Source organism: Meriones unguiculatus, chromosome 2 (assembly GCF_030254825.1).
Source record: "Meriones unguiculatus strain TT.TT164.6M chromosome 2, Bangor_MerUng_6.1, whole genome shotgun sequence".
Taxonomy (NCBI): domain Eukaryota; kingdom Metazoa; phylum Chordata; class Mammalia; order Rodentia; family Muridae; genus Meriones; species Meriones unguiculatus.
The window spans coordinates 140,936,437-140,962,166 of NC_083350.1; the positions used below are offsets into that span (position 1 = coordinate 140,936,437).

The window sequence follows — 25,730 nt, forward strand, 5'->3', positions numbered from 1 at the left end:
TGGGAAGAAGGTCCTGTACTTCGCCCCAGCCATAGTTCACAATAAATGTGAAGCTTTCTTTTATTTATTTATTTACTTTAGTTTTTGGAGACAGGGTTTCTCTGTGTAGCCTGGGCTGTCCTGGATGCACTTTGAAGACCAAGCTGGCCTAGAACTCATCTACCTCTGCATCACTCATAGTGGGCTGGTTCACCCCACATCTGTGCACTCTGCTTATCCTGAAGTTCCATTTGTCAGGTATTGGTACTATTTCCTATGCTACCAGAGTAGTGGCTTCCTGTCTCAGGGTTTCCATTCCAGTTATTAAGGCAGCTGAGAGCTATCGAAAATCATCTCATCAAGAAATTCTGGAATGGGCTAGGGTATGCACACGAAAAACATCAAGTTTGGCAGTGCACACCTATAATTCTAGCACTAAGGAGGCAGAAGCAGAAGGGTCTTCACAAATTCAAGACTAGCCTGCTTTACAAAGTGAGTTCCAGACTAACTGAAGACACCTAAAGAGATTCTGAGGAAAAGAAAGAAAGAATATACAATCCAACAGGTACCTAGTTCTGAGAAGCAAAATGGAAGACACCCAGTTAGTCTCTTGTATGCTCTGAGCATCCTTTAGAGTTATCTTTTTAGCATTAACATGGATGTAAGATTTGGGTACATTTGTTTGAAAGGTCAGATGAGACTTCTCCATGCTTCCCCGAGGGTGGAAATGCTAATTACCCAATATGTTCCATCTCCTCTCAGTCTGCTGAGGTGTTCCCTTATAATTAGTCTCCTGCTTCTGAACCGAGAGGGAGTTTCCCCAAGGACAGACCTTCCGTTGCGCCTGAACTTCCAAATTAAACTTGGTTGTCTCATCAGATCAATTTCCATGACCAGGTCCCAGGTTGGGAATCCCTGAAAGGGAGGAGAGATGCAGGTGACAGAGACAAGGGACCATCCCAACATGAACATTTCCACCAGCTACACCAGAGCTGTGTTCTGTGGTTTCAGAAAGTGCACACTCAGGGCTGGCCTGTTGGTCTGTAGCTCAGTGCTACATGCTCACCACGTCAAAGGCCACAGGCCCAAACCCCTAGTGCCCAAAACATCACAACAACAGCAACAACAACAAAAAATGGGACTCACATATATTCATACCACCCCCTTTCTCTGTTGATCCAGGGTCTCATGTAGCCCAGGTTGACCACAAACCTACTATGTAGCTGAGAATGATCTTGAACTCCTGATTCCCTTGCTTCTATCCATAGGCATGCAGCACCATGCTTCTCCTAAAATTGTAGGGCCAATGCTCATTCTGTTTGGGGTATTGCATATCTTCTCTAAGAAATTCATTTGTCCTCACTATTATTTTTCCTGAGAGGATAGCGAGTCCAGACCACAGCAGTGTATGACCGTGGAGTTCTAGAAAGGTCCTCCAGCCTTTGCCTTCCCTAGTCATCCTGACATCCTTGCCTTTAAGACCTGGCAGCATAGCCAACCTACCCTTCAGCTGAAGAATGGCTCCCTGGCCCACACTCTTGCCTCTGAGGCCGACTTTCTGCCCCTGCTGCTTCATGTCTGCATTTCTGCAGCAGCTCCTCCTTCAGCTTTTTATCATACCAGCCCCCTTTATGTAGTCATGTCTGGTTAACATCAGTTTTAGCCACCATCCTGAGTTTAAAGGTTCAAAGTTTAAGCCAGGTGGTAGAGGTGCAGGTCTTTAATCCTAGGACTTAGGATGCAGAGGCAGGCAGATAGATATCTGTGGGTTTGAGGCCAGCCTGGTCTATAGAGATAATTCCAGAACAACCAGAAAAACCCTGTCTTGAAAATCAAAACAAGTAAACAACAAACAAACAAACAAAAAGATTCAAAGTTTAAAATGTTCGGGTGTGATGGTCCATGCCACTGAGTCCAGCAATCAGGAGGCGAAAAAGCAAGTGGATCTCTATGAGTTCATGGCCACGAGTTCATATAAGTTCTAGGCCAGGCAGGACTACATATTGAGACCCTGTCTTAAAAAAGAAAAAGTTTAAAATGACTTTCTGTGGGCAGATGAGATTGCCTGGTGTGGGTGAAGACTCTTGCTGCTAAGCCTGACACCTGAGTTCAATTCTGGAAACTCACATGGTGGGGGGGAGGGGAGAACAAACTCCTTCAAGTTGTTTTCTGACCATCACATGAACACTGGCATGCACAGGTGAGTGCAAGCACACACGTGCATGCACAAACACACACAATAAATATAATTCCTAAAAGTTTAACTCACTGTATGCTGCTTCACACAATACATAAAAATTAGCTTAAAATGACTGAAGACCTAAATATAAGAGTTAAAATCAGAAATTTTTAGAAGAAAATACAATGTTAGCTGAACACAGTCAAACAGGTGTTTCATTTAAGTACTTTGGGAAGTGGAGGGAGGAGGACCATGAGTTCAAGGGCAGCTTGGGCTACAGGCCACCCTGCCCTGTCTCAACAAAACTGATAAATTAAGATGTGCAAAGAGGAGGTAGCCAGGAACCATGGGTTCAAGTCAGAGGGAGTGTGAAACCAGAGGACTGAGCCCTTCTTTTCCCTGGCTCATCCTATGATCTGTGGACTTTTGTGTGACAAAATGTGAACCCTGTTGGGTATGCTCTGGGAGCTTCTCAGGCCAGCTTTGTCTCCCACTGGGGAATGGAGAAGTTGTCTCTGATGTGGCGGAGACTGGGAACAGTAAGAGTGCATCACCCACAGCCTTCTCCGTCACAGGATCAGTCAATTTCATTCAGGTGAGCACTCTCTCTCTCTCTCTCTCTCTCCCCCTCTCTCCTCCGCTGCTTCATGGGCACAGATTCTAATGGATAAAATGATCTCTGGGGCTGTGTGTTCTCTCAAAGGCATTGCCTGGGTAACTGGTATTCAAGTGCGGCGTAGCCCGGGAATGTCAGTACTTAGAAAGCTGAGGCAGGAACGTTTCTGTGGGTGCTAGCCCAGTCTGGTAACTTGGCTGGACATGCTGATAGCATGCCTGTGATCTCAGCTCTCGAGAGGTGGAGGCTGGAGGGTCCAAAGCTCAAAGTGTCTTTGGCTACACGGTGAGTTTCAGGCTAGCCTGGGTTACATAAGACCCTGTCTCAAGATACCAAAGATAGGCCGGAGGAGATGGCTCAGCAGGTAAAAGGCTGGCTGGTCAAGCATGAGGGCCTGAGTTTGAGCCCCAGCACCCATAGAAAAAGCCAGGTAAGATGGCTGGTGCTTGTAATCCCAGGGCTGGAGAGGCAGAGGTAGGGGATCCCTGGGCTTCCTGGCCAGCCAGCCTGGCCTACTTGAAGAATTCCAGGCTTCAAAAAATGAGGTGGGCGGTTGTTGGGCTCTGGTGGATAAGGTTGAAGTCAGTCGTGTCCTGATAGCCATTTATTTGCTCTCGGACTATGATGATAGACTCTATTTTCTCAGCAGGGTTCTAAAGTGTCCCCTGATCTGGGTGACCTCAAGACTTGTAAGGAGTGGCACATAGCCCTCAGGGCAGATTACAGGCCAGACCCTTTTCCAATAAGGAAACTGCTCCAGCAAACAACTGGGAATACCGAGAAATGGCCCACCCTGCGAAGGAGATCTTAGTCTTAAACTGTGACCTTCAACAGTACCTGGAGAGATTTTCCCCTCACTCTCACTATATTTTCCTTTTTGTGATAGGACCATTAAGTATCCTGACTCCCTGACCCCAGCGAATCAAACACATTCACCTTCGGAATTCCTCCCTCTGCCCAGGGTTTACATGGCCTTTGATTTCACATGAATAAAGGTTCGAGCTTTCTCACCTCAAGACCCTCTGAGATCTATCATTTAATTTCCGCCAGGCAGTGTGTCACCCGGCCTGCTCTCCAGCCTGCCCGGCCTGGGCCTCACCAATCCTGTGTCTCAGTTGCAAGCTGACTGGGTGCGGGCTTCTACTTGCACCTCTGCGGTGCTCAGTGAGAGGCTGGGGGACGGGGAGGGTTCACAGGAATTGTGAGCTAGGGCATTTCCTCTCAGCAACTAGGCCCCTCGAATGAAACACGGTGAGGCAAGTTTGCATCTGCTTCTCACTGCCTTGGTCCACGCCTTCCCTTTGGCCAACAGCCTTTTTCCTCTTTGGCCCTCAGCTAATTCCTAACACTTCTCCAAGAAGCCATTCCAAACCCGAAGCCCCCAATGCAGGTGACGTTTGTTTAATTCTGAATGTTCTTGTAGGTGGAGACCTTCATCAATGCTAGTCACAGAAACACAGGCATATAACAGTCATTCTGCAAGGAATGCTCTATCCTGGCCCCTCAAGGAGCAGAGCTTGCAGACCTGGGTCACCAGGCCTAGCCAATGCAGATTTTTAAAAAAATATTTATTGATTTATTTTTATGTATGAGTGCTATTACCTGCATGTACACCTGCATGCCGGAAGAGGGCATCAGATCACATTATAGATGGTTGTGAGCCACCGTATGGTTCCTGGGAACTGAAGTCAGGACCTCTGGAAGAACAGATGGTTGAACCATTGGGCCATCTCTCCAGCCCTGGATAGTTTTTAATATTACCCACAGTCAGGTGGCTGGGAGACCCCTATCTAGGTGGGCTATGAGAAGCTCTTCCAGTACCAGTCTTTGGTATCTTGTTTATCGCAGGGTTTGGCAGCAGTGAGTGACAACAGCAGGCAGGTGGTGCAGCAGCGCCCTTCTTGTGGCTTTAATTCCTGCAGACCCTTAATTACAGCTGTCGTACAGGGCTAGGAAGTAGAGATTCCTCAGTCCCTTCATACCAGCTAACGTTACAGGTCTTGGCCTGAGGCCTGGAATCTTGAAGACAGTTCTCTGGACCCAGAGCCTGCAATCTTGCCTCTGCCTCCTTAGAGACTCCTCTCTTTCTTCAGCTTCCGTTTCCTGCACCCTATCTCTTCCTGTCCTGCTTTTCCCTGTCCTGGCCACCTCTGAACTGTTCAGCTGCTGCTTCAGCCAAAGAGCAGCTGACTGTCTTGCCACTTTTGTGACTCAGCCTGGAGCCTGCCCAGTTTTTGCCACCACTGCGACTCATTGCCTGATGCTGAAGTGTAGCCCTTCACGGTTGATGGCTTCTGGCAGGGGAGGGATGGGGCGGTCTCAGTTTTCTTTAAGGGGCTGGCCACCAGGAGTTTGACCATGCTCAAATGATTGCATGGGCAACACAAATTGGACTTGGTGGGGTTTTTGGGGGGAGGGGTATGCAGAGGTGGGAAGGTGGACCTGGGAAGAATGAGAAGTGTGATTTGGTGCATTGTATGAAAGTCTCAAATAATTAACAAAAACATTATGTTGTAGGGGAGAATTCTAGCACAATGAATATTTGCTGTGAAGATGACATAGAGCATTCCTTTCACATAGAGATGTTCTGTGTTAAAATGTCAGTGAAGCAGAATTAAAGCCTGAATGTATGAGACCTCGGGTAGGGCCTTTCTCCCAGACATTTTCTGGGATTTTCAAAAGAGACTATCTATCTATCTATCTATCTATCTATCTATCTATCTATCACCCCCTAGCACTAGATGGGGGAAAAACAGTGACAGCAGAGGGGAGAGAGGAATTAGGAAAACCCTTAAATCTATTTTCTTTTTGTTTCTTTATTGACCATGGGTACTAACAAACTGTAAACAACCTCCCTAAAGGACCAGTAACCACTGAACCCGTTTCTTATTCCCACTACACGGAGCCGAGGCTCCTCGAAGATGAGGGGACGTCTTAGGCTGCTGTGGTTGGCATTCTACGTGGTAGCTAACCCTGTGATGTAGAAACTTCCACCCCCCCCCTTCCTTTGCTCTTTATTTCCATTTACCTTTCTTTCACAAGTTTTAAATATCTTTTTCCCGATGTGGCTGTGGTGGCTCACAGCCCTTGCATTGGTGAAGCAGAGGTAGGGGGATCAGGAGTTTGAAGCCAGCCTGGGCTATATAGTGAGTCTCAGGACAGCTTGAGAGAAAATAAGAATCGGGGGTGGGGGGAGTAAGAGAGAATTATGGGAAAGATGCATGGAACCCTGCCCTGCCTCCACAAGCAGAAGTTTCAAAAATTGCAAGGAGCAGCTATTCCATAGTGATTAGTCCCTGGTGAGGGAAAGCTCTCTGCTCAGTTTGGCTAGTCGACATGCACAGCAGGTGTTAATTGCACCATGAGAATAAGACCACTAGCACAATTTTTAAGCCAAATTTGAGGCAATTTTGGCCAGAACAATGGACACTGGCCAGGTCCATACCCAGGATTCCCAGGCTAGGGTGCTAAATTACATTAGAAGCTTACACAGGCAAAACCTCACAAGGCTGCATACTTCCCACCTTGACCCAGTCAGGCACAAACATATGTCTTGCAGAGCCCAGGAAGAGAGCACCCTAAATGCTGCCTCTCTTTGCCCCTAATCTTCCTCTTCAGTTTCTTGAGACAGGGTCTACACAGTCTGGTCTCGCCCTGAACCCCAGCTGCGCAGTTGGGGCAATTGAGCTTCTTTACAGAAGTGAAAACGTGTGGCTTGTTACCTGAACAACAGCCCCTGCTATCCAGGAAGCTACCTGTCCTTGGGTAAGTGGGGCTTCCGGGTTAGAGATCTCTTAATCACAGTAGAAACTTAAAACATAACATCAGCCATCACAGTAAGATGGGTCTTTCCGTTCCCATGCTTGCCATTCAGTATGTGGGACACTTGGTGCTGAGTCTTCAAACCTCAGATATGGAAATACTTCAGACAATTACGGCTCAGGAAAAACTGAAAGGATTTCCCCTATGGCCTCCCAAGCCTGTCATAAAAAACACTAAAAAATATTTTTGTATTGACCCTTCCCCCCACCCCTCAACCCCCACCACAGTGGCTACCAAGGTTTCCTTGAAAAGGCTAAGCAGGAGGCCTTAAATGCTCACTAATAAGTCCAAATGTGTGTTTATGGGGTATAGGTGGGGACCAGGGCCTTGTAGCCCAGGCTGAACTCCAGCTTGCTATGTATCGGAGCCTGGCCTTGAACTTGTGGTGTTCTGGCTTTACCTCCCAAGTGCAGGTATTTGCCCCTATGCCTGGCTTGGCAAGGTCTTTGAAAAGGTGCAAACAACTTAAACATCACTATTTAACTTACAGTAATTGTAAGGTGCCACTAACATTTTAATGGCATAAGGAATATTCACATTATATTAACTGGAAAGAAAAAAACCCTGCCACATAACAATGCTAATCTGATTTTTGAGAAAAATATGTGCGCATGCAGGTATAAAAGTCATGGAAAGACATAGATCAAAGGGGTTATTCATGGATGTGGGATTTGGTAATTTTCTTTTATTCTCTATACTTTTCTATACTGCATAACATACACTTCTGTAATCAGGAAAAATTAAGCTACTGTACACCTGTAGCAAAAAGTTGGGAGGATGGTGGTTAAATATTCCTGTACAAATGTTATCCTAGGCCTTTCAGGCTTTTACCCAATTACCCCTCTTGACTTCTCTTGAGGAGGAGAAAAAGGGATCCCTGGAGGAAAGAAAAAAAGGTGGGGGGCAAGAAAGACTACTGCTAATCGTTTGTGAGAATGATGCATGGCATCGAAATACTGTGACGCTCTCCTACGTGGCTCACCCAGCAAAGTTTTTTTTTTTTTTTTTTGTTTGTTGTTTTTTTTTAAGTGATGCAGGACGTGTGTTTACTTTTTATTCCAAAATGCTTTGGAATAAAACTGCTTCGTAGAATTAAGACAAACGCACGAGCAAGCATGAGAAACCCTGTATCTGACAGCGATCGCATGGCGTCCCCTTGTGGCCACCACTGGATTCACCCTGGGAAACGAGTAGCCGCGGGCAGCATCTTTATAAACTCTGCTACCGATCACTCACCGTTCCCCTATTCTGCGCCAGGCATACTAGGAGTAAAGCGTGTCTTCAAAGCCTTTCTTACTCTATTCGGGTCACAGTGGCGTCCGTAAGTATTCATTTGGCTAAACCGAGAACTACAGGTCACCAAACCGACCCTCACAAACAAGCTGTGTCTCCAATAAGGCTCTGAAGGCATGGCTAGGGGGTCGAAGACGACCCGCTGAATAGCAAGTGGTTGTCAGCAAGAATACAAGAATACAGCCGGTGGGTGGGTGACGCACGAACCGCAGCTGGCACTTTGTGGGTGACCACGGGAATAAGGTACCTGACTCGATTTGGCCATTGACTTACAACCAGGTGCTTAAATTACAAAACCGAGTAATACCCACAAGCCTTTTTCTAATTGTACTGACATCTTTAACTCGCACCCAGATTAGGGGCTGGGGAGGTAGCTCAGTGGTGGGGGCTTGGGATTACATTATTTTTAAATGTTTTACTTGTATTTTTATGAGTGTTTTGCCTGGATGTGCCTGTGTTCCTGGTGCCCATGGAGGCCAAAATAAGGCGTCAGGTGACCAAGAACTGGATATATAGACAGATGTGAGCCTCGCGGTAGGTGTTGGGAATTGAGCTTGGGTCTCCTAGGAGAAGTGCCACTTGTCTTAACAGCTGAGCAACCTCTCCAGCCCCTGAAGTTCCTTCTTAACCCTGAGGGAGGGGCGAGTCTAGCCACACTCTAGACTGTAACTTGTAATGCTGAGGGCTCCAACCTCGGTCCTCATTCTGCAAAGCACAAACCACCACTGAACTCTACTGCCAGCCGAGGAATAATCTGAAAATTATGTTCACAATTATCTATGTTCATTCAGTTTAATCCTTTGCTCATTGACTGTCAAGGTCTGAAGAGAATTTACATGACAGAATCCAGTGTTTTGTGATAGCCTCAGTACACTTCACCAGGAATCCTTTTTCGGGATTTATTTGATCTGTGTTCAGGTGGGGGGACGGGGAGGTGTGTGCCTGCGGAGGCCTCAGATCCCAGGCAGTTGGAGTTACAGTACAGGCGGTTGTGAGCTGCCATGTGGGTGCTTTTTCTGAAAGAGAAGCTACACTCCCTTAGCCGGGAAGCCATCTCTTCAGCCCCACCTTCTCTAACCCCACCTCCAATCTCCCCAGACTTCTCCCCGGGTGTGGCCTGCCGTCCCATCTCGAGTCACAGCGCGCTTCGCCCAGACTTGGACGTGTCTAGCTCCGATGTTCTTTGTTGGGGCTTGAGGACAACCACCATGCGGTCTGCGACATCAGGCTGCGGGGACACTTTAAGGGGAAACTCTAACGGTCTTGAACGCCCTGCCGATCGACCGGTGCGGGCCTCCAGGGAACCCCGGCCAAGGAAAGCCCAGCGTTACAGACCGGAGGCCCGGCCTTGTCCAGACACCAGGCCCCGCCCTCCGCGCGGGGCCACGCCCCTCTCAGCGTCAGGCCCCTCCTCGGGGTTTTTCTTTTCCCTCCCCCGCCCCCTTCCTCACCCGAACCCTCGCGGCCGGCCGCGCATGCGCGGGGCGACCGGGTGAGTGCGGCCGGGCCTGCTGGGCAGGGAAGGGCAGGGCAAGGCAAGGGAGGGCGCGGGCGGCGGCCCGGCAGCCCCCTCCGTACCAGCATCCGGGCGGGCCTCGGCGGAACCGCGCTGCTGCCTGAGGTGAGGGCCGGCCTCCCGGGGCCTGCGCGCCGAGCGAGGGCCGCCGGGCCAGCGGGGCCTGCCCGGCCCGGTGCGTGTTGGCCGCCGTGGCTCGGGCGGACTCCGCCCCGGGGAGGCCTGTGCCCGCCTGCAGGAGGCCTGTGCCCGCCTGCAGGAGGCCGCTCCCACGGGAGACGCCGGAGCCCCACGGGGGCCGGGTCCTGCGTCCTCACGGGCTGAGGGTCTCGGGAGAGACCAAACGGGACGAGCGCTCTCCGAATCCCGCTCCCATTCCTGTTCTGTGTTGACAGGGTCTTGGGTAGCCCAGGCTGGGCATGGAGGCGTGTGCCAACCACGCCGGGCTCCATTTAGGATGTGAAAATTATTTTTGTGCTTGAAATTATATGTGCTTGTTGTGAGTATGCATGCGCACGTGTGTCATGGCGCAAGTGTAGAGGTCAGAAGGACAACTTCGAAAAGTCTGTTCTTCCCACCATGTGGGTTCCGGGGATGGCTCTCACTTCGTCAGTCTTAGCAGTAAGTGCCTTTTGAGCCATCACACCGGCCCTGATTTTATGGAGGTGAAAAAGAAAATGTTTTAAATGTCCCTGTCTCAAAAAAAAAAAAAAAATTAAGTGTTGGGTGCTGGAGAGAACTCTCATTTGGAATAGGTAACTCCTTCTCCAGGACATCCTCCCTTGAACTAACACACAGGAAAAGTCTTTAAAAAAATGCATCTTTGTATTGTGTAAAGACATCTGAAGTTGCATGAAAGCACCGTTAAGTTTTGAAGATGCCAGGTGCCAAGATGCCCCCTTGTGTGTTGATGTGCTTATTTTGTTCTTAGGAGACAGGGTCTTTCTGTGTAATCTTGCCTCAAACTCTTGAGTGCCAGGATATCAGCTGTGAGCCACTGAGCTCTGCTGTGGATATGAAAGATGATTTGTAAAATAATATTTCATATATTGTGCTCCCAGTTTTGTGGGGATATACATGTAGGCTGACAGCCAGACTGCCCTTTGCCTGAGAATGTGGTTGGGCATTTTTAAAATGGGAATTTTTCTTCCATGTTTTCTCAAAGAATGAAGAGTGAGCCAGGAGTGGTGGTATATGCCTTTAACAAACAGATTAACGCCAGATATAAAATTAGAATTAACATGTGGCCACATCCCATCTGTTTTTGCTTTTTTAAACACTATGTGCTTCTGACTGGCCTGGAATTCACTATGTATATTAGGCTAGCCAAGAACTCAGAACCATCCTCCTGCCTCTATCTCCTGAGGGTTGAGAATAAAGGTATGGGCCACAACACTCAGTAGTTGGTTTTTGAGACAGAGTTTCTCTGTGTGTTCTTGGCTCTCCTGGAATTTGATATGTAGACTAGATTGGCCTCTCTCTCCTGAGTGCTGGGCCACCACCACCAGCTTATCTTTTTTTTTTAAGTGATACATTATAAACCGGATATAGCACAATGTTAACATTTTTCTCCCAAGTGAATGGATTTTAGGTGACTTAGTTTTCTACCTGTGTATAACTGGGTAGGGGTAAGCTTCAGGTGATTCATGATCTTTTTGATAGGATAATTAGTGAGCACAAGTTTTGATTTACGTTATTTGTAATCTCGAACTGTCAAGATGGCTCAGTGAGTAAAGGCATCTGCCGCCAAGCCTGATGATGGGAGTTCAGTCCCCAGGACTCACACCACTCCTGTGCTGTGGCACTTGCATGTGTGTGTACCCAGATGTCTTTAAGAAGGCACTTGTGCATACCCAAATCCCATACTGTTTGCTTGTGTGAAGGATGGATGGCAGTTCTAGGTTGTGAGTGGTCGTGTCCCATCCCCAACCCAACCCAGGCCCCCAGACAGGGTTTCTCTGTGTAGCTTTGGCTGTCCTCAAACTCAGAGATCCAACTGCCTCCGCCTCCCCTGGGATTACAGGTGCGTGCCACTGTGCCCGGCTAGTTGTGAGTGGTCTTAATGAGCCTTTGATGGTTAGTCCTAAGAAATTAAATTGTCTTCTTCTACCTCCCTCACTTGACAAGCCAAATCCAACTTTCAATTTAAGGTAATTTTAATACAGTGTGTGGTTTCCTTTTTTTTTTCTTTTTTCTTTTTTGCTCATGTTCTGAATAACCTGAGATATGCTCTTGACAGTTTCGTGTTCTCCCTGATATTAGAGTATAATAATATGGGCTATAAGAAACCCTGTCTTCAAAAACCAAACAAAGAATGCTGTTTATGGTGTTGGGTTGGCATTTTGAATATGTACTAAATGATTCTATAAAAGTATGGCTGTCAGTTTTTCAGATATCACCTCTGCTCTCCAGTGGTTGGCTAAGAGCTTGGAGCAAGATGAACTTGCTGGTGGCAGTATGGAGCAATGAGGGTTCACACACACACAGTTAGTTACTTGATACCAACAGTCTGAAGACAAGTGTTCCGTCCTTAGTTCTGATATATCATAATGGACTTTGACAGAATTGGTCTCTTCATTGCTTGAAATGAGGTGAGTTTGAAGGGAGTACTTTTGTGTTCCTCATGGGACTGTTGGGGAGTTCTTACATAAGCATTAAGAACGTGCTTAATAAATGTGATCATGTGATATGCAGAAGTAGTATGTGCCCATCAGGGATGCATCCACTTGAAACGAGATTCATCTTATAGCCTGTAGCCCCGGGACTCAGGAGGCTAGGACAGGACTATGGTGGGATGTAAAGAGTAACTTTTGTTACCCTGATGGAATTGTTATCTTAAAGGCCTACTATCCATTTCATACAATCTAACCTAGGCCTGGAATGTTTTCAGCCTCTGAGACATACTGCTGAATAAGCTCACCCTTTTAGTTCTTTCTGAGCTCTGGCTGGTTGGTTCAACTCAGCTTATTCTGGCTCAAACTCCTCTCCTAGATGACTGATTCACTCTAGTGCCTTTCACTCTCTTTCTTTCTTCTTCTTTCTCTCTCTCTCTCTCTCTGCCTCTGACTGAATTGCTCTGCTTAGACTCAAACTAAGTTGAATTTTTCCAGACAAGGTTTCTCTGTTGTATCCTTGCTGTTCTGATCTCTATTTGTAGACCAGGCTGGTTCTGGCTCCTTGAGTGCTGGCGTGTGCCACGACTCCCAGCTCTAGCAATGTGTTCTAATCTTTTGGCTCCTTCTCACTCTGTCTTCACTTCCATTTAGCTTGATCTCTCTTCAACCTCTCTCTCTAAAAACTGCCTCTGAATTCCACGAACTCAGCTGCACTTGCATTGCCTCTCAACTCTCAACAGATCTGCCTAAACAGAACTGACCAGAATTCAGACATGTGCATGCCTCTGTCTCCTGGGTGCTGGAATTAAGTTGTATACCACCACACCTCAACCTAAGCTTTTTTTTTTTTTTTTTAACCTGAAACTTGCTCAGGTTTAAACTTAGATGAGTTTAAAAACAGGGACTTTGAAGTTGTCAGACTTCTGGTCAAATCTAACCCTACAGCCCTACCAGCTATGATTTGACTTTGTTATGTCTCAGTTTCTAATCAATAACAAGGCAGGTACGCTGGGCATGGTGACGCACATCTGTGATCCCAGCACTCAGGGAGGCAGAGGCAGGTCTACAAAGCAAGTCCAGGACAGCCAAGGCTACAGAGGGACACCCTGTCTCCAAAAATAACAAAACAAAAAGGCACAACCACCAGTATTGACAAGGTGTGGACATTATCTAACCTGAGTGAATGAAAATGTACTATCTGGGGCTGGAGAGATGGCCCAATTGTTAAGAACACTCATGCTCTTCCAGAGGACCCAGGTTCAATTCCCAGCAACCACATGGTGGCTCGCAACCATCTATACTGAAATCTGAGGCCCTCTTCTGGCATGCAGGTGTACATGCAGGTAGAGAACTCATAAATGTAAAAAATAAATCTTTTTAAAAAAAGTATTTCTGGTATATAGTTGATACTCAGTAAATCAACACTAATGTGTTAAGCACTTGGTCAGTGTTAGGTCTGTGATTCAATATTTGATTTTATTTGTACTTTTTTCTTAATATATATGTATGTATATATAGATTATATATAGATGTGTATATGTGTAAAATATATAACATATGTACATATTATATATATGTAATATGTGTGTATATATATATATATATATATATATATATATTAAAAAGTCTCCCTGTGTAGCCCTGACCTGGAGCTTACTTATAGACCAGGCTGGGCTCAACCTCTTAGATCTACCTGCATCTGCCTCCCAGATGCTGGGATTAAAGGTATATACCACTTTGACCAGCCATTTGTGATTTTTCTAATGACTGAGTAAATTAATGTATACTTATACTATAATTTTGGCATCAAGATATGCTATGGCTATAAAGTAAATTTGTTTCAAAGAAATATGAACATTTTACATATAATTGAATATAGATCATAGTTTAGAAAGCATAAGGAATATGCCTAAGTTCATTCTTCCTGTTGCTAATTTAAGATGTGGAACCATTTTACCCATGAGCTACAGCTTGCTCAGTGGTACTACTGTTTATATGACTTCTGGTCTCTTTTTCTTTTAGGCACTTTTTGCCATCTGTGGAAACTTACCTGTAATTCATTTTCCTTGCTGCAGTATTGAGAATTATACCAAGTAAGTGGAACACAGCCAAACCAACTAGTAAATTTTCTAATGGTTCATGGGAGTTTAGTTGTTTAGTGGTTGCGACACTTCTGTTCTCAGAATGTTGATTGTGTCCTCATAAAATTCTTCTTTCTTGAAAATTATTGATGTTCCAAGATTCTGTACAAGACATCCCCCTCCCCCCCAGGAGTCATTATGTTAATGTAGACTCACAACTATATTTTTAAAGAAATACAGCTTCAAGACTTTAGCTTGAAGTCTGTAGAAACGTTGTACGTGCACAGGCATAATGGCTTGTTTGTGTGTGTTTGAGGGGTCTCACTTTGTCACCATGGCTGGCCTGGAACTCTATGTAGACCAGGCTAGCCTAGAACTCTGCCTTTCTCAGGCTCCTGAGTGTTGAGAATAAAAGTTTGTTTTATGAGACAGGGTCTCAGAGTCTAGGCTTGTCTGGGAGTTCTAATGCTTTCAATAGAGGTGTGGTGCAGTGTTGTTCTGACATCTGTTTTCACGTTCCACACAGACTCCTTTATAATATGTTTTCTGTGGACGGATGTCTTGAACAACATGCATACCTTGTGTCCTTGGAGGCCACAGAACGCAGTCAGATCCCCTTTGACTCAAATTACAGAGGGTAGTAGCTGCCATGTGGGTGCTGGGGGTTGAACCCAGGTGCTATGGAAGAGCAGTCAGCAGTCAGTCGTCTCAGAAACTGCTGAACCATTTCTTCAACACCCCTCCCCCAGATTTCTTATTGCCAATAAATTCTTTGGCTCAAAAGAATTTTTATACTATCAGTTATTGTACCATGTTTGTTAAATGCTTTTCATATTTTAGAGCGAAAAGATATGAATGAATATCCTAAAAAAAGAAAAAGGAAGACTTTACACCCTTCTCGTTATTCAGGTTAGTGTATAATTGAATTATTTTTGAAAGGGTAATGGATTAATTTTCATACAGCTGTTACTCCCATCTATTTCTGCATAAATGATAAGACAGAATATCTACACCATTTTCTGTTGTGAGAACACAGACTAAATCCTCTGCATATACATTGTCTGCTAGGTGGAGTGCTACAGGGATGTTTTACAACTTTACATTCTACTCTGCTCAGCTCTGTGGGCTAGAAATATTAAAACTAGATTTCCAAGCTTACTCCTCATAGAGCTTAGTTGGACTTTGCCAGAGTCACAAGCTGTGCTTAAGTTGCAGCAATAACTTCAGCATAAGATATTTTGCATTGAGGGAGAAAAACTTTATCTTACACACTCTTTTGGAATTGTGAACTTTGTTTTATGTATGTTTGTCTACATGTGTATGTGCATGCCTGGTACCTAGGAAGGTCAGAAGTGGGTGTTGGATCCCCTGGAACTGTAGTAACAGGTGGTTGTGCAACAATCATTTGGTTTTACAAATGATGAAACTGAACCCTGGTCCTCTGCAAGAGTAACAAGTGCTTTTAGTCACTGAGCCATCTCTCTGTCTCAGTTTCCACTGTGATTGTGTAATTTGTGGTTGAGGTTGGCTCCTGTGTTAATTGAAGAAGAGGGTTGGTCTGGATGCAGCTCAGTGGATAGAGTGCTTGCCTAGCATGCATGAAGCACTGGGTTCACTGCTAATCCATCACTTGAGAGGTGGAGGCAGGAAAGATCCAGACTCAGGCCAGTTTGGGCAACATGAGACCCAATCTCATAAAAAAAAAAAAAAAAAAAGTTCAAGGCCGTGGTGGTACATGTCTTTAGTTCCAGCTCTCTGGAGGCTAGCCTGGTCTACAGAGTGAGTTCCAGGACTACACAGACAAATGAGAGAGAGAGACAGACAGACCGACTGACCAGTTCAGGGGCTGGAGAGATAGTACTGTGGTTAAGGGCACTGACTGTTCTTCCAGAGGACCCTGGTTCAATTCCCAGCACCCACAGCTCTCAACTGTCTGTAACTCCAAGACACCCTCATGTAGATATACATGTAGGCAAAACAATGTACATAAAATGAAAATTAAAAAAGAGACCATTTCATACATACTCATTAGCTTGCTTCTTTGAGGAGAATGGGCCTGGTCTATTGCTTCTGCAGCATTTGGAATGGCTGCTGTTGAGAAGCCTCTCTGCTCAGGGCTATTTCTCCTGACGTATGCTGTCTTGGCACTATGTGGCATGCCTTCTTAGTAGTTCATGGTAGTTGATTCATTATTTGAATTATTAGCATAGCATTTAGTACATATGTATATTTTGTGAGATTCAAATTATAAGGAAAATGTTTCCTTGTGTGTATATTTTTTATATTTTTTATGTGTAACAGACAGTTGTGAGTCACCATTTGTGTGTGCTGTGAACTGAACTCATCTCCCACCGTTTCTTTTCTCTTAGGGCCATGCTGTATGGCCCAGCCTGGCCTCACTGCTGATCCACCTCAGCCTCTGCAGCGCTGACACTCTAGGTATGCAGTAGCCGCTGGGCTTTTACTACACTCTAGCCAATGGCTCTTTCAAAGATGCCAGATGTCAGTGTTTGATCGAAAGTGTGCAACTGATGAACAGGCTACATATTCCCTACTGAAACTCATTAAAGTTATGAAAAGATGGGTTACGGATATAGGTCAGTGTAGAGGGTTTGCCTGACATGCAAGACACTGGATTCAATCTTCAACATTGGGAGGAAAAAGTAGACAAAAGATTTGAATGTCAGGCAGGCTTGTGCATCACTAGATATCTGTACATTGTGCTAGGAATTGTCTTCATTTTGTTTTACATTCAGATTCTTCTGGAATAAGCAGAATCGCAGATGGAGTCAGTGGGATCTTTTCTGATCATTGTTACAGTGTCTGCTCTATGAGACAGCCAGACTTAAAATATTTTGACAACAAAGGTATGCTCCTAATTTCCAGGGTACTCTGTAATTTGCTTTTACAGGACCTACGGATGACTGTGTGGGTGTCTGCCTACCATGTGTAAGATCTGACTCCACTGTAGTACTACAAAAAGTCACAAAGAAACAAAGCTGCCTTGGTGTATTTTTTTCTTGGGAATTATCTGAAAAGGTAGTTTGTGTGTTTTTTTTTTTTCGCTTTTCCAGACAGGGTTTCTCTGTGTAGCCCTGGCTGTCCTAGACTCACTTTGTAGACCAGGTTGGCCTCAAACTCGTAATGGTCTGCCTGCCTCTGCCTTCCTGAGTGCTGGGATTATAGGTGTATGCCACTGTGCCTGGCTCAGTTTGTTTTCTTAAATAAGTAATTTTCATTTTTAAGCAAACTCCTTTTTAGTTGGCTAAGAATTGATACAAAGCAGAGTGATCTAGAGTTGGAGAGTTGATAGTCAAGTGTTAGGAATCATTTTGCTCACTTCTCTAAGTCTGTAGTGCTGATAGAAGGGAAGGATCGAGAGTGGCCGTTTGGTGGATTTCGGTCTTGCATTTTGTTGCCCCCGCTTTTCTTGAGGATTGGTAAATGGTATGAAGGTGCGCTGATTCTTTACTTTCTTTGCACCTATTGTTGTTCCCTTCTCCCCTTCTGTGAGTCATCAGTCTGAGGCCTTGTCTGGTGCAGTACAGATTTGCAATGCTGACACACAGAAGTGCTCACAGACCTGCATCTGTACCTGTGAGAGTTCACAGAACTGTTTCGCTCTTTTAGTTGAGAGTCCTAAAAGAAGCACCCTAGCAGTGAGCACATTTTGTGTCCAGAGCTTGATTTATATAATACCAAGTAATTAAGGTCCCTATAGACACGGCCGGTTCTAGATCTGAGGAGGAAATAGACAACATGAGTTTAGAGCATCTTGTGGTGCTGGAAAACAAAACAACACACACAGTATGGATGGGCCAATGGAGCACAGGGGTTAACTGAAGGTGATCTCGAGAAGCACTCAGTTGCAAGAGTGCTTGACCACCACACACGAGGCCCTGCCTTCCACCTCATGATAGAGACAAAAGGAAGCTTGCAGTAGCCAGAGCTGGAGTAAATTGAGAAAATATGAATCTACACTGATATAAAGGATTTTGTGAATAATTAGGGGTAGAAAAGAAAAATTGCTGCACAGAAGAGTTTGCATTTATTTATATCAATATTCCTTTCTTAGGAAGATGGAAGCCAACTCTCCACTTCTTAGTTTTTTTCCCCTAAGTCTAAAACTTTTTTTAAAAAACAAGGTCTTAAAAAACAACAAAACAAAACAAAAAAAACCCTGAAGTGTATTAAAACACAGAGATGTTGCAGTCTGTTTTTCCTTTTTGACCCTTATTTCAGTTTCCTATCCTAACTTGGAGGGAATGAGGCTAGACTAGAGGAATAAAGATTCAATCTCAATATCTTAAAATTCTGTAGGAAGTTCAGAGTGTATTCTAGTGTAAGTGGGCCATATAAACAAAGGCAGTGGATTATTCTCAATATTCTGGCATATTCTCAATATCTTTAGGGATCTAGAATAGGTAATAATGTCCTTTCCTGGCTAAATCTAAGTTATCTTTTATTGCTATTGAAAGTAGTATTTTCTGATGTTTAATGCTTTGATATAATTTTTCTAAATTCTTCTTACAGATGATGATTCTGATCCTGAGACATCAAATGACTTGCCCAAATTTACAGATGGATCCAAGGCCAGAAACAGGAATCAGAACTACCTGGTTCCCAGCCCCGTTCTTAGGATTCTAGACCACACTGTCTTTTCCACAGGTTAGGGGAACTCATTAACTAATAGCATTTAGCCTATTTTGTTCAGATCAGGTAAAAGCACAAACTCTTAACTACTTTTCACATTTTCTTTTTTTTTTTTTTTTTCAGCTTTGAGACAGGGTTTCTCTGTGTAGCCTTGGCTGTCCTGGACTCACTTTATGGACCAGGCTGGCCTTGAACTCACAGAGATAATGCCTGCCTCTACCTCCCAGGTGCTGGGATTAAAGGCATACATACTATTGTTTCTAATGAGGTGCAGTGCTTCAAGACAGTTGTTTCTTTTTCTTTCTTTTTTTAAAGATTTACTTATTTTTTTTTAATACAGTATTTGCCTGCATGTATGCCTACACCCCAGAAGAGGGCACCAGATCTTACTATAGATGGTTAATGAGCCACCATGTGGTTGCTAGGAATTGAACTCAGGACCTTTGAAAGAACAGCCAGTGCTCTTAACCTCTGAGCCATCTCTTTTGTCTCTAAAAGAGCTTTATTAGTACCATATGAGAGCAGTAGGATAGCTGTTTCTAAAGGAGTGTATAAAGTACAGTCTGTTACAATGGGCTGGTTGTTTCTAATGGAGTGTATTCAGTTCAGCACTACAACAGTGGGTTTCCTTTGTTTCAGAAAAGTCTGCTGATGTTGAGATCTGTGAGGAAGAGTGTGACTCACCTGAGTCAGTGCACCAGAATACTCAAGAGGAGAACCCTATAGAGGTTCATACCTCAGAAGACGTCCCAATTGCTGTAGAAGTCCATGCAATTTCTGAAGATTATGATATAGAGACAGAGAACAATTCCTCTGAGAGCCTCCAAGACCAGACTGATGAAGAACCACCAGCTAAACTCTGTAAAATACTTGACAAGAGCCAAGCTTTGAATGTGACTGCCCAACAGAAGTGGCCTTTATTGAGAGCCAACAGCAGTGGCCTCTATAAGTGTGAACTTTGTGAATTCAACAGTAAGTATTTTTCTGACCTAAAACAACACGTGATCCTGAAACACAAGCGCACTGACTCGAATGTGTGTCGGGTGTGTAAGGAAAGTTTCTCCACCAATATGCTGCTTATTGAGCATGCCAAACTTCATGAAGAAGACCCCTACATCTGTAAGTACTGTGATTACAAGACAGTGATCTTCGAAAACCTCAGCCAGCACATTGCAGATACCCACTTCAGCGACCACCTTTACTGGTGTGAGCAGTGTGATGTGCAGTTCTCTTCAAGCAGTGAGCTCTACCTGCACTTCCAGGAGCACAGCCGTGACGAGCAGTACCTGTGCCAGTTCTGTGAGCATGAGACCGGTGACCCTGAGGACTTGCACAGCCACGTCGTCAATGAGCATGCTCGAAGACTGATAGAGCTCAGTGACAAGTGCAGCGGTGGTGGGCATGGGCAGTGCAGCCTTCTAAGCAAGATCACCTTTGACAAATGCAAAAACTTCTTCGTGTGTCAAGTATGTGGCTTTCGGAGCAGGCTTCACACAAATGTGAACAGACATGTTGCTATCGAGCATACCAAAATATTCCCTCATGTTTGTGATGACTGTGGGAAGGGCTTTTCCAGCATGTTGGAATATTGCAAGCATCTAAATTCACATTTATCTGAAGGGATTTATTTATGCCAGTATTGTGAATATTCAACAGGACAAATTGAAGATCTTAAAATTCATCTAGATTTCAAGCATTCAGCTGACTTGCCTCATAAATGTAGTGACTGCTTGATGAGGTTTGGGAACGAAAGGGAATTAATCAGCCACCTTCCAGTCCACGAGACTACCTGACTGTTAGCTTTACGTAATGTTTATGTAAAAGAATAAATCCTTTTCTAATGTTAAAGTGGGTAAGCTCAAACACAACTTATATAATTTGCCTTTGACAAGTTTTCTGACTTAGTTTTTCTGACATTACTGTATTTTTGAGTATATAATTATACTTAATGGTGGTGTTTTCAATTGCATGACAGTCCGTAGTTGTCACTTTCGGTGAGTTTCTTGCTCCAACTTAATGAATGGAAACAAAGGTACTGAAGAAACTGACCACAGGAACTACTGTCTTTCTGTAAACTCAAGAGACCCTTGTATGAAGTGAAACTATTGCACAGGGTGCACTGTGGGAGTGGTGGTGGTTTCAGGGTTCATTGTATGTGGGGTTTTGCCTGCATGTAAGCACAACAGGTGTGTGCAGTGCCCAAAGGAGGCTGAAGGACAGGGCATTAGATCCCCTGGAACTGGGTTGAAACAAGGTTTCACTCTGTAGCTCAGGCTGCTTTCAAACTACTGGCAGAGCCTAGCCCCTCAGGCTCTGGGACAGCAGGTGTAAAGCACCACTCAGTGGACTCTTCTTAAGCCTCTACTTGAGTTGAAGGATGTAATGGGGGAGGGCTGGGAAGGTATGAGACAGTAAAGATGCTTATACACCTTCATAACCAATTGGCATTTAGTCCTCATCTAAGTACCTGTTACCAGAGCTCCTGGTATTTCATCCTCAGTTATATAGCAAAGTCACTGGCCCCCCTCACACTTCTGACAACTTACCAGAGGATTGAGATGATCCATTAAAGTATTACCATAGAGTTGGGAATGTGGGATGAAGGGTTTCTGATGTGGTAATTGGTAGTCTGCATCCCAGTGGCTGCTACAACAGCTACAAAATAGGTCTCTTAAATAGCAGAAATTTAACCAGTTCTGAAACCACTGGCCCAGGTTATTTCTTCTGAGGGCTACTAGGGAAGGATTCAACCCTAGCTTTTCAGCTTGTTCGAGGCAGTTATTCCACATGGTGATCTCCTGATTTGACTATCCCAATATTTAATCACGATATTATGGCCTCCTGCTATGCTCATTTTTAACTCACTAAAGACCTGGTACAGGGTGTGATGGTACTCACTTGGAATCTAAAGAGTGGAGATGTAAAATCTCTGGGGCTGGAGGGATGACACAAGTGGTTAAGAGTACTTGTTGCTCTTCAAGAGGTCCCAAGTTTGGTTCCTAGCACCCACCATAGGTGGTTTACAACCACCTGAAATTTCAGCTCTAAGGTACCCTTTTTTCTTTTAAATATTCAAATACATCACATTCTGAGGTACTGGGAATAAGGACTTAAGAATTTGAATTAGAGAGGACATAATACATAGCCTCTAAAATAACAGTATCTCAGGAACAGAATGTATATCATTGTCTTTTACTAACAATATAATAGTATGGCTCAATAGTAATACAGTCAAAAAGACCAATTTATGCTATTCCCCAAAACCAGGAACCATGGGAACCTTTGCCTGGTGGGTATGATGTACAGTCCTGTAATCTTAGCAGGTGGGAGGTGGAGGCAGGAAATCAGCAGTTGAGATCATCCTCAGCTACATGGCTGAGTGCCAGGCAGGAAGTGGAAGAGACCACCTGAGATCCTGCCTCAAAACAAAAATGGACAGGGTAGCTGGGTATGGTAGTGACCACTTGGAACCTCTTCACTCAAGAGGCTAAGGTTGAACAGTTCAAGACCAGCCTCAGTTATAAAATATAATCGTGTCTCAACCAAACCAGAACACTGTTTGAGAATGAATAACTCAATACTCTCAAAATTCAGCATCTACTTCTATTTTGTATAATTGCATTCCTAGAAACTCACTTCATGTGATTACAAAATTCCTGGTAGGGCTTTCCAGTTAAGTATCTACTAAAGCTTAGCATCTTAGCAGTTTGAATTATTTCTAGTCAAACGACAGCAAGGTGCCAACAAGCAAAGGTCACATCAGCCAGGGGTGGAATCCAGGTTTGGCCTACAGCCTGAAGATCTATTACACCACTGTACACAGTGAACCTTTGTTCTTGAGATGTTTTTCAGAACTTCACTCCTCAGCTTCTTGTTAATTCTGTTTTATTTATGCTTGTTGGAAAACATCTAGTTCAAGGAATTCTGCTTTCAGGAAGCAAATTTGAATTTTTGTTTTGTTTTTTTCTTTTGTTTTTCAAGACAAGTTTTCTCTGTGTAGTCTTGGCTGTCCTGGAATTGCTTTGTACATTAGGCTGGCCTCTAACTTACAGAGATTTGTCTGTCTCTGCCTCCCAAGTGCTGAGATTTAAGGCGCTGCTGCCTCCGCCTGGCTTTTTTTTTTTTTTTTTTTAAGTCTATATTTTAAGAAACTGATGCTCACACCTATAATCCCAGCACTCAGGTAAGCAGAGGCAGGCAGATCTCTGTGAGTTTGAGGCCAGCCTTGTCTACAAAAAGAGTCCAAGGCAGCCAAGGCTACACAGAAAATGTCCCAAAAAATAAAAAATAAATAAAAATAAACCACCAAAAAAACGAGAGAGATTCTGGTCAGTCTAGCATGAGACCAGATCCCACTGAGTTAATAGGTCTTAAATTGCTGCTGTAGTTGACCTGTATGTTTAATGATTTTTTGGAAAAGCAGACCAAGGTAAAGAGAAAAATTTCAGAACTGGCAAGATGGCAAAGGCATCTGCTAAGTCTGACGACTGAGTTTAATGCTCAGGAGCCACGTAGTTGAGGGAGGGGAACAGACTATCTTCTTTCTTCTATCTGGCCTCTAAACTTTAAAAGCTTGCTCCCTTGGTGCATGTGCCACAACACAGCTTGTAAGTATTTATTCTGGATTCTAAACTGCAGGTATCATTGTACAGAACTTAATAAACATAACCTTTGTGTGTATGTGTGAAGCAGTGAAATTTGAGGCTACTTACAGGAGTATGAGTGAGGGTTTACAGAACAGAAATGACTCAGAGACAGTTGCATTACCAAGAGTCCATCCCAGCATGGGTAACAACTCATGAAACTTAACCTAGAGTTCTCAATGAAACAAACGTGACTGTCTCTTTCATTCAGCCCATTTGATCTGAGCATCTTTCAGGAAGCTTGGCTGCTCTGGGTGTCTCTCAGTAATCCTTACTGTTTATATACATTTGCAAAGTGAGGGGCTTGGTGCGTCTAGTCAGTTTCCAGAAATTCCTGAAGCTTTTGAGTTTTCTTCCTGAGTTTCTCTGTGTAGTCCTGGACTTGCTTTCTATACCAGGCTGGCCTTGAACTCACAGAGATCTGCCTGCCTCTGCCTCCTGTGCTGGAATTACAGGTGTGCCCCATCACACCAAACTCAGGATTAATCTTAAAGGAACCGGGATTTATTTCAGAGTATACGTTTTTTTGTAACTCTAAAAAATCCTACCAATTGAAATTGAAACTAAAAGTAAAAACTGATGAATTTACTAGGAGCAGTGACAGCTGGGAGCTGAGCTTTCCAACTGTCATGATTGATCAACTTTAAAAAAAAAAACAAACCTTTCTGAACAGTTGGCTTAGGGTTGTAACTAGGAAGGGAACCAGCAATCTAACCAATAACATGGAAGTGAGTGATGTGGACTTTGTAATGGGAAGAGCACTATAACTATTTGCTCTTTCTGGATATTTCCTCATTTAAAAAAATAAAATAAAACTTTTGTTACAAAATTATAATTAAACTCCTCTAGTGTTGGTCCAATGCTGGTTAGTGAGAAACTAAAATTGCAAAATTAGTGAAACAAAGTCTGGAGGGACCTCAGACAGCTAACCCAGGCTCATAAGGGACACAACAGATGGAAATAACTAATATAGTTTTATTTTCATGATGATTAAAAACAATTTGTAAAATTTAGCAGGCTAAATTTTTGTCTTTTACCTTAAAAAAAAAAAAGGAAACACTTGTGTTTTCATTTCAGGGTTTCTCTGTATAGCTTTGGCTGTCCTGGACTCATGCAAGTGGAGTGTTCTCCTTTTTCTCATATGGGTTCCAGGGACTGAATTCAGATCAGAGTTAGCATATAGGCAGCCTGCTTCTGGGTTGCCGAGCAACCTATGATGTCATCACTGTAAAGCAGCCAGATGTGTGGCAGTTGCTTTTCATCTGCACACCAGCTATAAAAAGGACCAACCTGCCACACTCTCTTGCACTCCCACTGCTTTTGTTTCTCTCCTGTATCTGGGGCACAGCCTCTTTCCCCATCTCTCTCTGTCTCTCTGCCCTCGTAGCCCACTCAGGCCTTCCCTTCCTCTTCCCTTCCCCCAAATAAATCTTTTTATATTGTTTAGTCCTATTGCCAAAGTCTCTGCCAAGGCAGAGAGAATCCAGATTTCAGAATCCAGGGTAGAATCTGGGACAGGATGCAGAGTTCCCCGGTTTGTTTTGTCTCTTGGGTCACTGAGCTGATGGCTCAGACAACCATCAGCAACCAATCTTGAAAGATGATTGAAAGAAAAGGAAGGGAGGGAGGGAGCCTAGGATTCCTTCTCTAGGTCTAGGGATTGACTACACTGTTACTAATGAGGAAAACTTTAACTGGTCCCTTTTTAGTTTTTGCTGAAGCCAGGACTGTAAAAAGCAGCTCCTAGCCAAAAATGCAAGGAGTTGTAAAAAGGGGCTCTTTGATCCTTTAGCTCCTGTGCAGGGGCAGGGGACTGTGGAGGCCTCCAGAGGCTAAGGTAAACTTTTTCCTGCTTATCCTAGGCTGATAGTTAGATCTTGAATCGCTGTTAACTTGTTTGTAAATTGCTAAGAAAAAGGAAAAAGGGGAGAAAGTAAGCAAAGACCATTTACATACACATCATCATAACTAAGCTTGTGGGAATTAGTTTTTGGGTTTTTAAGATTTATTTATTTATTATGTATATAGTGTTTTCACTGCATGTACACCTGCCTGAAGAGAGCACCAGATCTCATTATAGATGGTTGTGAGCCACCATGAGGTTGCTGGGAATTGAACACAGGACCTTTAGAACAGCCAGTGCTCTTAAACTCTGAGCCATCTCTCCAACCCTCTCTGGCAACTTTTAAAAACTTTTTTCTTTTAAGAAAGTGATCTGTAATCCCAGCAAGTAGGGAGGCAGAGGCAGTCAGATCGGATCTCTGTGAGTTCAAGGTACAAAGAGTCCAAAACAGCCAAGGCTACACAGAGAAAGTGCTTTGAATGCTCCCCCC

General features: G+C 44.2%; 1 protein-coding gene across 5 annotated transcripts; it reads left to right on the forward strand.

Annotated features, from left to right (window-relative positions):
- Positions 1-9,282: 9,282 nt before the first annotated feature.
- Positions 9,283-20,802, forward strand: Znf639 (zinc finger protein 639). Of its 5 annotated transcripts, none has more exons than XM_060378195.1 (8): positions 9,283-9,381; positions 11,790-11,996; positions 14,043-14,113; positions 14,942-15,010; positions 16,471-16,540; positions 16,858-16,968; positions 18,635-18,769; positions 19,394-20,802. In XM_060378195.1, exons 4-8 carry the CDS (start codon positions 14,957-14,959, stop codon positions 20,545-20,547), a joined length of 1,524 nt encoding a protein of 507 aa, XP_060234178.1. In that variant the 5' UTR covers positions 9,283-9,381; positions 11,790-11,996; positions 14,043-14,113; positions 14,942-14,956; the 3' UTR covers positions 20,548-20,802. The 5 variants fall into 5 exon arrangements, with proteins under 5 accessions (XP_060234178.1, XP_021505610.1, XP_060234182.1 ...); XM_060378197.1 differs by having other exon boundaries at positions 9,373-9,510; XM_060378198.1 differs by lacking the exon at positions 9,283-9,381 and adding an exon at positions 9,616-11,555.
- Positions 20,803-25,730: the final 4,928 nt, after the last annotated feature.